General features: G+C 41.2%; 1 protein-coding gene across 6 annotated transcripts; it reads left to right on the plus strand.

Moving 5' to 3' along the window:
* Positions 1-262: 262 nt before the first annotated feature.
* Positions 263-16887, plus strand: rab41 (RAB41, member RAS oncogene family). 6 transcript variants are annotated; one of them, XR_008572861.1, is made up of 9 exons: positions 263-660; positions 4601-4659; positions 6996-7049; positions 7846-7951; positions 9417-9528; positions 11712-11805; positions 11981-12176; positions 14092-14158; positions 14270-14347. XR_008572861.1 is itself a non-coding variant. In XM_054791795.1 (8 exons), exons 1-8 carry the CDS (start codon positions 582-584, stop codon positions 14332-14334), a joined length of 636 nt encoding a protein of 211 aa, XP_054647770.1. In that variant the 5' UTR covers positions 343-581; the 3' UTR covers positions 14335-16887. The 6 variants fall into 6 exon arrangements, 3 of the variants coding, with proteins under 3 accessions (XP_054647770.1, XP_054647769.1, XP_054647768.1); XR_008572860.1 differs by lacking the exon at positions 7846-7951 and adding an exon at positions 8500-8605 and having other exon boundaries at positions 364-660; XR_008572862.1 differs by lacking the exon at positions 7846-7951 and adding an exon at positions 8500-8605 and having other exon boundaries at positions 385-660; positions 12083-12176.
* The last annotated feature ends 839 nt before the right edge of the window (positions 16888-17726 follow it).

Genomic DNA, 17726 nt, shown 5'->3' on the forward strand with positions numbered 1-17726 from the left:
TGCCCAATAAGCACAGCCCCCAACCCCCGCGCAACCCACCGCCACAAAATGATTGCAGTCCCTTGAAGTCGGTCAAACGTGAAAACAGTAAAAATGTCAGCTTTGTGTTGCAGGTAACAAAGTGTATTGTTATTATTATATTAGTAGTAGTAGTAGTACAACCTTTTTGTTGCGCCGTTACATTTTGTTTGTTTTTTTTGTTTAATTGTATATTTAGAATATTTCAAAAAAACATGCTCCAGGCCCAAATGGCCCTTGGGCCGGGCTTTGGACACCCCTGTTTAGAAGAATGGTCTAAAAGTGCACCAAATGTTATAGTTCCATAAGTTGTTTTTTTTTTTTACCATTAAGCAAACTTAAATTCTGCAGATTTTTGCTTCAACTGTTTATTCTCAGCTAAAGCCTCAAGGTTGCGCTGTTACACTTCTGTAGGTTTGAAGAAGAAAAAAGGAAAATGAACGGCAGGCTAGTGAGTGATGAGGAGGATCCACGACTGCTGCTCTCCTCTCTCCCAGTCTAGACATCACATCATTTACCCGAGCCGGCAAATTAGTTAGCTGCTTCCATTTGTTTTGGACAAAATGTCTACCACAGCCGGCGGCGGGGAGTTTGGCAACCCTCTACGGAAGTTTAAGCTCGTTTTCCTGGGCGAGCAGAGTGGTAAGTCTGGACGCTGTTTATCGGTGCCATGTTGAAAGTGGGTCCAATGTTGGGCATAACGGCTAGCATTGGCTAACTAGCTCGTTTGTTTAGCTTGCGGCTAGCTAGCGGGTAAAGTCAGCCACCGGGAACGAGTAGTAGTAATTAAATATTGCATTAGTTTGTGATTCAAAAGAGACAACAATGAAAAAATGTCGAATTTAATTAAGTCTCCAATGAATTATGGTGATGTCATCGCACTTAGCTAACTGCCAAAGCTAGCAACTCGTCCTGCACCTCCGTTATTTCAACCAAATATTATAAAGTGGAGCGTTATATTAGCAAGCTTACACGTGTTAATTACTTCCAAAATAGCTCAGATGGTATGGCTGAGTGTTCACTTGGTTGTTTTTTTAATTCATTTTCATCCTGACATCGATGAAAGTGAAAGGTGGGCTACCAGTTAGCTAGCTAGCTGGTAGCTTTGATCTGAAACTGGCTTTTAAATGCATCCGATTTATGCTGTCAGCCATGTTGTTGAAGTCATACTGCGGCTTTAAATCAGAATACAGTGAAATTATACAGTGTCATTGTAGGTAAACAGTTGGAGCTGTTTGTGTCGTGTGGCCGCACCTCGCAAAGCCACGTCGGCCAGGGGACTTTAAGACCAGACGGCCTGCCTTCCACGACTATTTAACACTGCTTTGTCCATCCAAATAGAGCAATTTCTCTGACGTAATCATACTTTTGTACGGCTCTCAAGCGTCAATCGCGAAAGTTATGCGATAAAACAATTACGTAAAGACATTCATCCGGACATTTTTCTTCCCTTTTGAACATTTTTTTCTGGCTCCACCCATATTGCCAACTCAGCGTGTGGGTTCGCGTGTCCACGGTACATCAGTCAAGAATACATTTATTGCGTGAATTGGCGTAAAACCACATCTTTTTCTGCTCTCTTAAACACACACGTAAACACCTTCATTGGATCACGTTTGGCTTTTTAAAAGTGAGACTAACATAGCCAGATTATGCGATTAGATATTACTCTGGTTTGTATGTATGTGCTACCGGAGCGCAGCCGGCGATCTATGCACGCGCAAGTCTCCCCGACGGGGTATAACTGGAAATAGTAAAGCGCATCATGATTGTGTAGAAATTGCAAAATGTTCGCAGTGTGGACATTGCTGGTGGCTGTTCAAGCCATGAATGTGTCCGTTTTTGGTGGTTGTATCTTAAGATAAGATCAATTGTTGCGGGGTCTCTTACGAATGTGGAGGAAAAACAGACAACTGTGTGTTGTCACGACGCCATCCGTACCGGACACGCGATCGGTTATACGCATGCGCAGAACGGTCGAGAGCCAGCTCTTTGAAAAAAAACAACGGGGATATATATCGTATATGGATATTCAACCTAAATATTTCGAGATATGAGTTTTGGTCCATATCGCCCAGCCCTAGCACAATGCTCGTAGAAGTCCTCCACATGCAGATTTGTAGCCGAGACACGGAGACAGTGTTGCCAGTTCCCGCGAGAGAAACAAGCCCGAAACAACAGGGAACTAGGGAATTTGCATGTGACTTTACAAAAAAAACAAAAGGCCAAACAATAGGGAACTTGGGAATTTGTAAGAAATTTTTCCAAAAAAAACAAGCTCAACGTTGCTTATAAATAAACTGACCTGGCAATGCAGGCGGAGATGCTTTGTTTATATGTGACATAACAGGTAAACGGAAAAGCCAAGCATTTACACCACTGATCTGTATAATATATCCGGATAGCTCATTGGCGATGACTTGTGAAGGCAAGAAACACTTCTCGGGCAAGCGTTTGCATTCGTGGTGAACTTATTTTATTAATTTGGATTGGACACAAATTTAGACTTGAGATGCCTGCATGTGCAGCTATTAACTGCACAAATCGCCAGTTCAAAGGCTGTGGACAAACATTTCACCTGTAAGTATGATTGAAATGTAGATTTATGATTGATAATTTAAGGGTTTTGCACTGTCGATCTCTCAGATATTTTCGATCGTGTAAAATTCCTCTGATTAAATGTATGTCCAGAATTGATAGGTTTATATAGCTCTATAATAGCTAAGAGGAAATGTACGTACTTTTTTGTTATATCATGATATATGTATTTTTTAAAGGGACGAAGGTTGCGTTACTTGAAGGAATGGGAGAATCTCAGTGCTTCCATGATGCTTACCAGGCATTGTATACAGTGCAGTTAGCAAGCCAGTTTGCATACAATTGACCCGGCATGACCCTTCATTTGGATAAACAACCTTTTTTTTCTTTTTGCAGCTGAATGACTGACGTAAAAGGATTCATTCATATGATATGTTTTGGAAAATAATATTACTGAACATGCATACCGGTATGTTTGAGATTGCAAACAACGTACTGTCTTACTCAAAGCATATAGTTTTGTTTCAGTGTTGTTGTTTTTTCTGTGTGTGTGTGTGTGTGTTTATGGTTATTACACATTATAGTTATCACATATTATTCCTGTGGTTTTTGTTCAAATATATTTCTATATCAGAAAAGAGCTTATTTCTATTTCATAACACAAACAAAAAAAATCAGCAACATGTTAAATGATTTTAAAACTTGTCCAACGTCACTCTCTTTTATAATTAATATTTTGTACAGACGAGAGCATAGTGAATTGTATGAAAGTAAGAATAAAAAGTAAAGGATCATGACCATGGATTTTAGTGGAAAAAAGGGATGGGATATGCAGTTCAAATGAAAATCTCTTTCTAGAGGAGTAAAACTATCATTGCTATAGGGGAGTGCTGAGCCAGGGTGCACAGTAGAATTTTGTCCCAAAGGCAATGAGAATTGGAAGGGGAAAAAGTACATTTAATATAGCCAAAAGATAGAGAATAACGTATCAAATGGTTTTTAAGGGACGAAGGTTGCGTTACTTGAAGGAATGGGAGAATCTCCCCGCTTTTTAATGTAAAATATAGATGTTCTACGAGCCTCTTCATCTGCTTTGTACACTATGTACGCTGTGCCAATGTAGTAGCGATGTGAGTGGTAAGATGGCGTTTCTTTGGCTTCAGCGGCTTGCACTCCGGCGTGTGAATGAGCTATCCAGATATATTATACAGATCAGTGATTTACACATGCAGAAAGGAGCTTAAGCGCCATCTAGTTTGTTTTGGGAGTAATTGCAGTGGAGATCATATGGAGTGAAAAATGGAAGCATCAAATTAAGTAATGTGACTAATTTAGTGTATGGATACACTAAATTCCACACTCTCCAGAGCAATGGAGAGTGTGGAAAAGAGGTGAAGCGTGCAAAGAAGCGTGTACAGGCAGGATGGTACGGGTGGAGAAAAGTGTCAGGTGTGATGTGTGATAGAAGAGTTTCAGCTACAATGAAAGGAAAGGTGTACAAAACTGTGGTTAGACCAGCGATGTTGTTTGGTCTAGAGACAGTGTCCATGAGGAAAAGACAGGAGACAGAGCTGGAGGTAGCAGAGATGAAGATGCTGAGGTTCTCTCTGGGAGTGACCAGGAAGGATAGGATCAGGAATGAGTACATCAGAGGGACAGCACACGTTAGAGGTTTTGGAGATAGAGTCAGAGAGGCCAGACTGAGATGGTTTGGACGTGTCCACAGGAGAGATAGGGAATATATAGGTAGAAGGATGCTGAGTTTTGAACTACCGGGCAGAAGGCCTAGAGGAAGACCAAAGAGGAGGTTTATGGATGTAGTGAAAGAGGACATGAAGGTAGTTGGTGTGAGAGAAGAGGATGCAGAAGACAGGGTTAGATGGAGGCAATTGATTTGTTGTGGCGACCCTTGAAGGGAAAAGCCCAAAGGAGAAGAAGAAGACTAATTTAGTGTATGGATAACCTTATCTGTTGTCTTATTAATTGCAAGTAAGCTGTTTGTTATAAGCAGAACTCCATGCTTGTTTTTTGTTTTTTTTTACAGTGGGGAAGACCTCCCTCATCACCAGGTTCATGTATGACAGCTTTGACAACACTTACCAGGTAAAAACAACATGGCATGAGGTCAAGCACAATCACTCTGTAGATGCCTTGTTTCCATTTAGAAAGCAGTTACTGTATACCAATAGGAAATGACAGAAATAGAAATGATCTGTTCCAGGGTCAAACTGCAACCTATCGCAAAGTTGCTCATTTCAGTCTGTAGTCCCTGTGCAGGTTGATGTTACAATCAAACGTTTTTCAATGGGTAGAAATGACAGCATAACATTAACATTGTAACCACCAACAAAAACACCATCTCCACTCATACTGAAATGACCCTACTACTACACAAACACGCACACGTGTATATGCTAGAGCAGCAGCTATGCACATTTTTTCACTTCCGACCCCGATATCTGAATTTGTATGTCTGCTGATGATGATACAATTCTGATGCCAGAGCTGTGTTTGCTTTACCATGCAACCACGGCAATAGAATATCAGCAAATGGAGCTAGAAGAATATCATCAACTGGAGCTGTCTCCACACATGCAGCACAGCGCGCACAAGCGCTTAGCCTGACATGTTCACGGCTTCACACAACTTCTGGGTGGCTACATTGTCATTATTTGTTGACTTTATATGAGACTGGAATACAGTCGTCCCTCATTTATTGTGGTTAATTGGATCCAGACCTGACGGCTGAGTAGGATTCTAGATTAGTAAATTGAATATTTTTGCAGTTTGAGCACAGAAAACCTGTTTATAACTTTCTAAATGTTTGTTTTAACATTATTAGAGCCGTGTAGACATGAAAGAACACCCCAAAGTCACTTTTACACTCCTGTTACTCTTTGTTTAGGTCACATTGCACTGGCTACGGTATCACTGCAGGGACATAACAGACGACCACCGCTAGCATAGCAAGCTATCGAGCTAACTAGTTAGCCTCTCCAATTAACCTATTTTACACTTAAAAAGTGTTTTAAACAGAGTGGGGAAGAAGGACAACAAAGTCCAAAACTTACCACACAGAATGAGAGGAGAACCTCCCTCCCACCTCCCACAGTGCATGTGTGGAGACGGCTATGTTTGCTGATATTCTTCTAGCTACGTTTACTGACAACAGCAAGCTGACAACAGCTGACAACATACCGCACCTCCCCCCGCGGCAGGCGACTCCTCCAGCTGTACACTCTGGCTCATATAGCGTATCAGACATGAATGCACCTCTTCCCGCTGTACACTCTGGTTCTCCCGGTCACGATAGCTTTAGGTGCCGTAGGAAACTAGTATGCCCATCTTGCAGTCGAAGCGAGTGGGCTTCATGAGCCTTGTACGATTCCCACACACGGTATGTCCCCAGTGAGTGAAACATATGACAGCCTTACATGAAGCGGACCTAGCACGCATGACTCGCACGCCGCACTCATGATCTAAAAGGTACCAAGTACGTAGGTGTCACAGATCACTTGCTCCCTAAGTACGACACACTTGCAACCCCTCTGATACACTACTTCCTGTACGTGCTGACCAATACCAACAAATTTCCCAAAAATTGCGGAGCCCGTGTGTGTGGTAACACGTGTGGATATAAGTCCCCCTTAATATATGCAGGATACTGTATGGTATCTTGTATAGTCCCTTGTGTTATTCCTGTTGTTGAGCTGTTCCACTGGCTTGGTAACAAAGGAAAAGGATGATTTTACGTTTTCCTCTAGTAGATGATACTTATTGTCTTCTAAAAGTTGACCAGGTGACTCAGGTTGTTTTGTTGGAACCCAATGAAACAAACTTTCTCAGACCCTTAAGAACCTTAATCAGATGTATCTTATCAGTACAACAACAACAAAAAAGTTAACCAAATCTACTTAAAACAACAACAAAAAAAACTTGGTATTTACCCAAATGATGTGCCTCACACATTTCGTTTTGTAGCCTTGTGCTAAAACAAGTTCATCGCTGTCAATCAACAAAACACGATACTACACAACAAGTAACGTCTGGTGTATGTTTTGTTTTCCTCATGTCCTTCTCCTAACACTCACATTACAACAACATTTGTGCAGGGAATTTGGCTTTTTCCAAAATGTAGACTGTACAACTTGAGTAGTGTTTGACTTGAAAGGTTCCGCTGTAATTAAATATGCTTATTGTGTGGTTCATGAACCCCTTTGACGTCACAGCTGCAGATCCCAGATTTATTTGACGGCTATAAGTGCGATTCCCACAGAACCCAGCAAATCGGGACATTAAGGAATGACGCTGTTGGAGTCTTTGGATTTGAAAAATAGCTTTCAAGCATACATAACACCAAATGGACATATTGTGATGCTTGCTTACTGTTGCATGTTGCAATGAAGTCAGTGTTTTGATTCCGTGTTTGTGTTTTGCAGGCAACAATTGGTATTGACTTCTTGTCAAAAACCATGTACCTAGAAGATCGCACGGTAAGTGTACTTTTAAACACATGTTGATAGAAATAAACCTCATTAGAATGCTTAAAGGGAAACTGCCCTTTTTTTAAATTGTGCCCATCATCCACAATCCTTATGAGAGACATGAACACACACATCTTTCTCTTTTCTGTGCGGTCTAAAGATAAAAAAACATCTAAAAAGAGCCAGGTGACAGCACATAATGGGACACACCTGTTCCGCCTAGATAGCCTGCTCCAACAAGGTTTTGTGGTTTTCTATCCATGCTGTGAGCATGAAGTAACAGCTACATTCATGATAACGTGGAATACTTGTAGTATTAGGTGTCACTATGCCAGTAACGTAGTTCTTGGGTGTAACAATGTGGCTGTAGCTTGGTTAATATGCAGCTCACATGATGGAAATGGAGTGTTGTTGGGGCTTTTTGGAGGCCACATAAGTGAGTCTCTTTACATGCATTCTTAGCTGCCTCTTTTTATATCTATATATTTTTATATCTTTAGAACACACAGAAAAAAAAGAAGTGTGTTCATGTCTCATAAGGATTGTGGATGATGGACAAAATTCCAAAAAGAGTGCACTTTTCCTTTAAAGCTTGCTCTGCTTCCATCATTCTTTCACATTGTGTTTTGACACCATCCTAGAGTCTAACCATTTTATCACACACCATCATATTTTCAGTTCCCTTTTGTTGTTTTTTATTCCTCCCCCCCATTCCCCTGTCTGGGTCATGAAATCCTACCGACTACACCCCCCACCCCACCCGGCCACGTACATGTGTGTCTTGTGTTTCACGGCTGGCTAAAAGATTCGGCTGCAGCTTTGGGACACAGCAGGACAGGAGCGCTTCCGCAGCCTCATCCCGAGTTACATCCGAGACTCGGCCGCTGCAGTTGTGGTTTATGACATAGCCAGTAGGTACCATCACAGCCTTGTCCTTTGCTTGTACACTACTACAGTATGTGCAAGGGCATTGGAAATGAACATTTACTTGTGTGTGTGTGTGTGTGTGTGTGTGTGTGTGTGTGTGTGTGTGTGTGTGTGTGTGTGTGTGTGTGTGTGTGTGTGTGTGTGTGTGTGTGTAAACCCCACTGGACACCATAGTGAAAGCATCTTCCTGCTTGTCTGCATCAGTCACCACCCTGTTAGGTCTCACACACATCTGAGAAGCTCTTTTTTGAGGCTGTGTTTAAGAGGCAGATCTTTGATGTCTCCCTGATGGTGGGCAGAAATGGTCTGAATGGGATATGACTAAATAATGATTCAGCAGGGCCCCCTTTTTTCTTTCCTTGCATAAAGCTGCTAACTGCCACTTTTATCACCTGCATGGTTTTTCCCCATTCCTGCACTGAAACATACTCGGCATCACTTGGCCTGTTGCAGTGTCTATTCCTATCTCCACTTTTATTTTATTCTGCTCTTTCTCTCTTATCTTCTTCCTCTCCCCGTTCCAATCCCACAGGTCCGACTCCAGCTCTGGGACACTGCTGGACAGGAGCGCTTTCGTAGCCTAATTCCCAGCTACATCCGTGACTCTACCATTGCTGTGGTTGTGTATGACATCACCAGTGAGTCAGGGCTGTTGGCTAACATTCCTCTTCTTGACACACTTAACTATCCACTCACAGGTCACAACATTAGGTACACATCTGAGATCCATTACAGACAGACAGATGCACGTATGTTTTCTGCCGTCATAATACTGTCAGTACCCTTATATTTGTAGTTCAACACCACTGCAAAGTAATACACCTCCCTTACTCTTTTTCACTGCAGTGGACTTTGGTGCTGGTGCAGACTTAGTTCAGAGCTGGAGTTGAACCACAGGTGCTACACGATGGATGTAAATGTTTTCGTGCTAGACCATTCGATTCGCATCTAGTTACAGGGTTACCACTAGTTACAGGATACCATTCAACAGCCATCTATTTTCAAAACAGAACGAATCGATACAGTGTACAAACAATATGCTTCGATGCAACTTGAGCTAACCTGAGGTAGCCCAGCAAGCTTTTGGAGCCAGAGTTGAACCAAAATATATGGCTCCCCTGTGGAACCCTGACAGTGGAAAAGCAAAGCTCTGGAAACCTACTCCGAACCGGTCACACTGGAAAAGGGGTAACTGTGTCAATGAAGGAATTTTGAAAGAGTTCTTGTATTGGATCTGGTTGGATTGTGCTGGTGTACCTGATGTTGAGACAGGTAAGCATGTTGTTGCTCACAATTAGAAGAAGCAACCTTGTGTGTTTCCCAAGCGCGCTATACGTTTGCTTCCACATAACAGAAGCCTTTCTGACCTCATATGAGACAAATACCTGCCTATGCACACTTTTAAGCTGCTTTGAGACGCACACAGTATCTTCTTTCTTTCATTCACAGATCTAAACTCCTTCCAACAAACCTCAAAGTGGATCGATGACGTTCGAACAGAGAGAGGAAGCGATGTCATTATCATGCTTGTTGGCAACAAAACAGACCTGGCGGATAAAAGGTACACGCTTGTGTGGAGCCTTCCAGATGGCATTGATGTGCTATTTGAACGGAAGCCATGGTTGTCATGATTATGGTATATATACCTGTATACAAAGTGAAATATACAGTGGAACCTCTGAGGCTGGTGCTTGTCAACTTTCAGTTTGGATGTATTTTTTTTAACTCTTCTCTTCTATGGAAAGAGAAATAATGTGTTCCAGCGTCAAGCTTATTCACCTGACATTTCAACACCCTTAACTGTAATGTAATTAAGTTAAGTTAGTCACTATTAATAGTAAAACAGTAATAGTCGTCCCTTGTTTATAGCCGTTAATTAACCTGACCGCGATTTAGGATTCAATGTTAATAAATGCAATATTTTTGTAGTTAAAGCATAGAAAACCTGTTTGACTTTCTAAATACGCTTTTTAACATTCTTAGAGTCCTGTAGACATGAAATAACCCCTATAGTCACCGTCACATGCCTATTATTCATTGTTTACAACACATTGTGCAACTCATACACTTCAGGGACTTCGGGCGGCCGCTAGCTAGCGAGCTAACCGGTTAGCCTTGAATTTATTAATTCTAAACTCAAGAAGCCAAAAACTTACCATTTCCACACGGGCTGGGAGGAGAACTTTTTTTCAGTCTATCATGTGAGACATGCCATGGCTGGCTTCATGACTCCATGCGGAGTGAAGGTAATGTCATGTAAGCCAATATCTCAATGTTTTCTGTCATTACTGCCACCTAGTGACCACAATACTACATATCACTGACAATTATATAATATAGTAATTATACAGTATATACAGGGTGGGCCAAAAGTAGGGTTACAGTTACCACTTAAACATTTTACATTTATAAGACATTTATTTACATACATTATGTTTAAATTTTACATTGAAAATTTCATCTCTCAATTGCTCATGTGTGTATATACCGGTACTGTATGTTTTCACTACGAAACAGCCATCATTTATGAATTAATTTCTGAAAAACACGATAAGGGCAATATGGCGAAGGATGACTGTATGGAGTAGAGAGAATGAAACACTTGATCTCATCTTCTTAACGTTCGCACTCGTCACACAAGCCATTGACAAACAATAAAAGACTGGAGCCGTAATAAGTGACAATCCATAAGCTGATGCTGGAGTCTGTGTGCATATTCTTTTGTTCATAACACCTCTTGCTCTGCCTGCTGAGGTGTTTTTTAAGCAAAACACCCTGAGTTGATCTTCTGTGCTCACTCAACGAAGGTCTCGTACAGTACGTGACTTTAGAGCAGGGATGTCCAAGCTTTTTCCAATGGGCCAATGGAAGAAAAAAAAAAAAGCCATGTGCTGCAAATGGCCCCCGCGCTGCACTTGGACACCCCAGCTTTAGAGGTTTAAAACAAACAGTGCAGGCTTAAAATAACATTAACACAACAAAACATAAAACAAAATGAAATATTAAAAAAATAAAATACAAAATATATAATATCAAATAACATTAAATGTTAAGTTAAATTAATAACAATAAAATAATGTAAAATCAATAATAGAATATAAAATAAATAATACAATGTAATATAAAATAAAATGTAATCAAATTTCATTCTAAATGTAAATTTAATTAAAATTAAATATATATTAAATATTAAATAAAATATTAATTAAATTAATTAATTAAATTTATTTAATTAAAATAAAACATAAAATAAAATAACAAAATATAATGTACCAAAAAAGTACAATATAAAATTTGATTTAATAAAATAAAACTTTACGGAATTATTTCAAATTGAATTAAAATTACATTAAATTAAAGAAAAGTGCAGGCTTTAGAGAGGTTCCATTGTATCTTGCTACAATAAAAGCTCAGCCAAAGCCTGAAATCCCACCTTTTCCCCTTAAAGTGCACCTCATTCATCTTTGTTTGTCTTTATATTTTTGGCACTTGTAAAAAGAATAAAATAAAAAAATAGCAGATTCGATGCTTTTTATACACGTATTATTTTTCTTTGCCTCAGATCCTCTTCTGTTTGGTTTTCTCATTTTGATTTGATTTCATTTCTGTGTGTGTGTCTTTGTTTGCATGTGTGCTGTGTTTCTGGATTTTCCACCGTGTCTTCTACCCCCCACCCCACCCCATCCACGTCACCCACACCAAACCCACCACCTCCTGCCCCACCCCTTCCCGGGACGGTGGCAGGCAAGTTTCTGTTGAGGCGGCAGAGAGGAAAGCTCGTGAGCTGAATGTGATGTACATAGAGACCAGCGCCAAGGCTGGCTATAACGTCAAACAGGTTGGTGTTGGTTGTCCTTCAGGTCAGACTTCCTCCATGTCGTCATTCTATACATCTGGCTGTTTGATGAATGCAGCGAGTCATTTTACTGCAGCGTACAGCCACGTCTCTTCCTTTGTCTTCCTCACTTTTTGTCTGTTTTAACCAAACTATCCGCCTCTTTTTCACCCAAAAGACTCAGCAAGCTTTCTCTCTTCTCTGTCCTTTCCTGTCCTCTTTGCTATGTTTCTCCCTATTCCTATCTATCCGTGGGTCCACGTGGCCTCCACCCGAGCAGACAGATCACCACGGAGGGCGGCGAGCAGAGAGCTAAGGAACTGAATGTCATGTTCATTGAAACCAGCGCAAAGACTGGCTACAATGTCAAACAGGTAGATTGTGCTCTCTCAACCTTCTCACTCTGCTTATTCTGTCCTCTCATTCGTTTTACTCCCTTTTTCACTCGTGTCCCACTTAACAACTTTACCGCTGTCAGCTTTATTATCCTCCAACTGTTTTTTTATGTGTGACTCACTACTGGACATGCAGCTTGACTTCACTTGTTGCTGTGGAGGACGAGTGTCCTGCTCCTGCCCAGCCGTTACTACTTTACAAATGACAAAACAGCTCGTAGTGTAATGCGCTGCACATGTACACAACTGCAGTATACAGTCATCCCTCGTTTATGGTGGTTAATGGGTGAATTTCTGCATGGAATATTTTCATTGCTTTGGCATAGAAAACCTGTTTACAATCTTCTAAATAGAACATTATTAGAGCCCTCCAGACAAGAAGTAACACCCCTATAGTCACCTTTACACTCAATACCCAATATGGTAGACATAATCAGAGGAAATAAGTCATATTAGACATTAATAAGATAACAGACTCACATGTTAGCAGTTCCTTGTTTATTTCTGGACAACATACTTCTTTGCGGCTTTAAATTGATTGACACTATTAGCAAATATAGGAGACAGAATAAGAGTGAATAAGCCATGGGAGATGTAAATAGAACTTCTGCCCTAACAGTGTCACAGTAAATGTGTTCCCTAGGGAACCTTAGGAGTCTAGGGCCTGTCCTAGTGGCCACTGTAGAATAATACAGTCACAATTACAATGCTTCTTCTGCCTTGTATTTGTACTTTACTTCATTTAGTTTGATCATGTAGCCTGAAAATGCTTCATTTAGGCCAAGAATAAATACAATTTGCTTAAATATGCACTTTTAAACTAATAGGCTGCATTCAACCATGAAACTGTTATCATTTATTGATTAATTTTTGTAAAACGATATAGCAAGGGAGTGATAATTGAACCACGATATTGTAAGGGACGACTGTGTATATTACATACATATTCTGACAGTATCAATCAAAATGGAATTTATATATACGTTATCTTTGCAGATGATATATTTCATACAATGATTCATTTGGATCATATATTTATTGAATGGAGCATACAGCATATGTAGTGTTTAGAAGACATTATGAAAACAAGACACGACTTCTCTTCTGTGGTCGTTCTTATTTGTTTTGATGTTTTTTGCTCTGTACCTGCGGAATAGCATCCTTTTTCAAAATGCATTTATAGCGTACTTGCATGCCAAGTGCTTCTTGTAAAGGTGTTCCTTCATAGCAGTCATCAGTGAAATGATCACTGCAAAGAACAGAACTGGAGGTGGGCGTCCATCTGTGTCTTGTTCTCTGCACTTGCTTCGTCCATTGTTGTCTGAAAGCTTCCTCTTCTGTAAAAGAAAACAACATATAGTATCACTCTGATACTGTAAACATCCAGCAGCAATGCAACATGACTACCACTTTGGATGAAAAATATACTGATGATGTCACTTCCAGAAATGAGACTGAACGAGAGCTAGCTTGTCATGGCTGGCGCCATCAACTATAAATGGCATTTTTGAAAACTGGAACAATGTAGAACACAATTCCAAACAATATACAACATATTTAAGCAAGGGTGATGAATCATGAATTTAGGTGACTAAAAAGTGACTTCCTGTCATTGTAGCGCCACGGCTACGTGTTACTCCACCAGTACGCCAACGTATTCATCCTTTGTGTGCACGTAACTAGTCTGCTTGTTCTTTTTGTACATTAGTAATAAATAATGGCCGTGCGTACAGAACCAACAAACTCGGCACAGTAAACGGAGGAGCGCCTGTATTCTTCTACAAAGATGATTCACATTGTGTGTTTGCATATTTTCTACTATTGCTTTCAGTTAAGATCTTTTTAGCAGCGTAACGAGTGTTGCGTAGGAGTGAGTGATGTCATTGTCTTGCAGCTGTTCCGTCGTGTGGCGGCCGCACTGCCTGGAATGGACAGCACAGCGGAGAAGAGCAAAGAAGACAGTATCCTTCAAATATTCTGCTCTTCTGTCTTCCTGCTTCCATACGAAGGGCGTTTGGTTGCCTTACCGATGCGACCTGACAAATATTTAGCTTAACTCCAACTTCCTCCAGTGATCGACATCAAGCTGGAGAAGCAGCCGGAGATGACGGTCACCGAGAGCAGCTGCTCGTGCTAGTACACAACAACCCCCACCTCCTGTCTCCCCCCGAGCTCACCGACTCCACAGAGGACCGGGTTTCGTCATCCCCCCCCCCCCCCAACACACACACACCACCACCACCCACCATTCTACTCACCTCAGCGACGTTTCACAGTCTCCACGTGGATGTGCATCCAAACATTGAAATGGAAGGAATTAGCTGACATGTTTTCATCCAGTTGCATGGCATAGCTAGACGCTTATTGGGTTATTGCACAAGCTCACGTTCTGTGCTCTTTTCGTCGTTGTTGTAAAGTGCGACGTTTGGTTCTCTGCTTCTTTTTTTTTTTTATAGAGAAGTTTGCCTGACGCTCTGAGATAGCTGCTTGTTTCTCAACTTGTATTTTAAGGAAGTAGAGACAGGATTTTACTAAGCATCACACTTCACACACAAGATTTTGTCTCACTTCATCATGCACTCATAAGTTAAGGAGGTTCTAAATAGAGCTTCAAAGTGCAAAAAGAAGAAATGGGAGTGACACAAACAAAGAAGCAAAAGTGAAAGCTAAATGTTGCAATAGCTGCACAGTTCTTGTTGATGAGGTGAAACATGGCTGTGGTCGTGCTTGATGCCAGTGTTTCCAGGAGGCTAGTGGGAATGTTGCTCCAGGTGCTGAAGATGGCTTCACTGTCTGGAACTCATGTCCACTTTTGTAAATCCATCCCCAAATGTTCTTCGTTGGATTTGGATGAGGGGAACACGCAGGATGGTCCAAAAGAGTGAAGTGCAGCGTTGTCCTGTTGAAAAAGCCAGTCATTACCACACAGACGAGGGCCTTCAGTCATGAGGGATGCCCCCCCACAACATCTCCACATAGCCGGCTGCCGTTTGACGCCCCTGCACGACCTGAAGCTCCATTGTTCCACTGAAGGATCATGATGGTGGAAAACATCTCAGGTTGTCATGCCAGTAACGTTGGAAGCCATCAGGACCGTCAAGGGAGAATCAAACTTTCTTCCACCTTTCAATGTCCCATGTTTGGTGCTCTCCTGCAAATTCCAACCTTGAAGGACACGATGACTTTGAAGATGTTGTTTCTTCTCTGGCAGATGACGTCTGATGGTTATCGGACTGCACTCGGTACCAGTAACAACCTTCATTTGGGCCGAGGATGGTCCCGTGTCCTGTTGGACAGACGTTTTTTTGCGTCTACCACTTGACGTTTTTGTTCCATGGGGATGTTTTTGTTCAGTTGAAATGAGTGTCTTACTGCGTCCAACCTCAGCAGCAATGGTGGCTGCCAGAGAGAGGCCTTGCTTATGCAGCTCAACAATCAAAGACAGAAAGCTTTGTTGCCTTTGCCATCAAGAGATGATGACAGAGTGAATACCTGACACTACATCACATTCAATCCACATTTTTACCAACATTTAAAGGCTGTGCTCTTCCACTTTTGATCAACAGCCTATTTCACTTGAATGCTTCTTTTTGTCTCCTCCCATTTCTTCCTTTTGCATTTTGAAGCTCTCCTTAGAACCTCCTTAAGATCCCACAGTGCAGAATATACGTCCTTGTAATTTTTCAACTGGTCTTAAAATTTTGGAGGCATTAAGTAGACTGTCGTGTGAATATCATGTCAGACCCCAAATACCAAGCAAAACATCAACTACTTTCACCCCAAATAACCTGAAACTGTTGTCATAACATCCTTCCAACTACTTCCAGCCAGTGCTAGTTCCGCCATGCATACTAACATTGGAGTAAAAAGCACTCCGCCATATCATGCATCCTTGGTGGTGTTGATTCCACACTCATCACATCGCCTGCTCGCCATGCAGGATTTCTATGGAAGACAATACAGATGCCTTGCTTGTTTTTTTCTTCACCGACGTTGTGCACTGAATCAAGCCACAATATTGTAAAATACATGAATGGGGAAGCGGGCCGACTGGTCCGTGGCTTGGTACTGGTCGTTTTGTAGAGCAGGTAGAGATGGCCAGATTGTCCTCAAAAACGCTTACTAACAAAAACACCCTTGCTGTAAAAAAAAGTGTTTAAAAAAAGCAGCTAGTTGCGGTATCCTTGGCTGTATTGCTAAAATTGCTTGTGTAGGACTGTTGTTTTTATGTGATTATTTATTCAGTAACTGGGTCATACACATAAACATTGTTGGCTTTTGACCAAAAGTACAGATGATGAAGCGCATGATGAAAATATTTTATTTATTTGTGTGTCTGCTGGGATTCTCTCACTCTTATCAATTCTTGCAGGTGTGTCGTCGCGGTAACACTGTTTACAGTCAACTTCGTAAAGGCTACACACACACACACAGTGGACCACATAGATTACTGATTTAGCCATAGCATAACTTGGTTTGAAATTACATTTGAATAATTAATGGATTTAGCTCTTTAGCTATGTCTTGCCACAAGTTAATACTCCAGCTTGGTGTCTGTCCACTTGAAATACGCTGTCTACTCGTGTTTGTGTCAATACTATTTAATATCTGCTGTGTACAAAAGGAGAGCTAATGACACAAGTTGTAGGCCTATCACAAGGAGAAAAATAAAAGTTATTTCACCAAACAACATTCTGGAACTTCTCTTTTGTCTCAATACGACGGGGAATGTGGGCGACACTGAAAAGAGAATTCAAGAATAAACGTAAATTTACGACAAAAAAAGTAATTACCATTGACCCGGGTTTCATTGATGTCCCAGGCAATGCTTGTATATGCGGAGTATTAAAATAAGATTTCGAGAATAAAACAGTAAATGTACGAGAAAAAATTGCAATATTACGTCAATAAAGTGGTACAGTTCCGAGAATGTTACGGGCATTGCATGAGCGCTATGAAAAGCTGGGGGCTTATTTGAAGGGGCGCGGTAAGTAAGGCGAAGTGATGACGCTAATCTGTGCTCAACTGCTCAGTTTTCCTGTCCCGTGATCAATAAAAGCTTGCCTGAAGCAAGAGTAAAGTTTTCTTCCTGAAGAACTGCTATATTTTCCCTCTGACACATATTACCAGTTTATTTTCCCACATTCCCGAGTTTATTCACGATACCGTACAAACCATCACTGGAATTAGCTGCACGTGTGATTGTCAAAACGCCATGTTCTTAAAAATGTTCTTCAGATTTACTCAACGCTGAAACACGGCTGGGGAACACGTCACATACTGATTGTGTGCCATCGATTGCGAAAGCGCGGACCGAAACTCGCGTTTGAAGCAACGTCGTTACACCGCATGAAGGTACGGCCAAGTTGGTGTGACTCAGCGATAAGTGGAGCGTTTGGAATCCGATGAATGACTCGCATGCACACATCAAAAAGTACCGGTAAAGACTTGACTGAGGGGAATCTGGTGTAAATGGATGTCGGTGGTCATTCTATTAGATTTTGTGCGTTTTGATGTTTACGGCAGTGA

This window comes from Dunckerocampus dactyliophorus, chromosome 11, assembly GCF_027744805.1.
Source record: "Dunckerocampus dactyliophorus isolate RoL2022-P2 chromosome 11, RoL_Ddac_1.1, whole genome shotgun sequence".
Taxonomy (NCBI): domain Eukaryota; kingdom Metazoa; phylum Chordata; class Actinopteri; order Syngnathiformes; family Syngnathidae; genus Dunckerocampus; species Dunckerocampus dactyliophorus.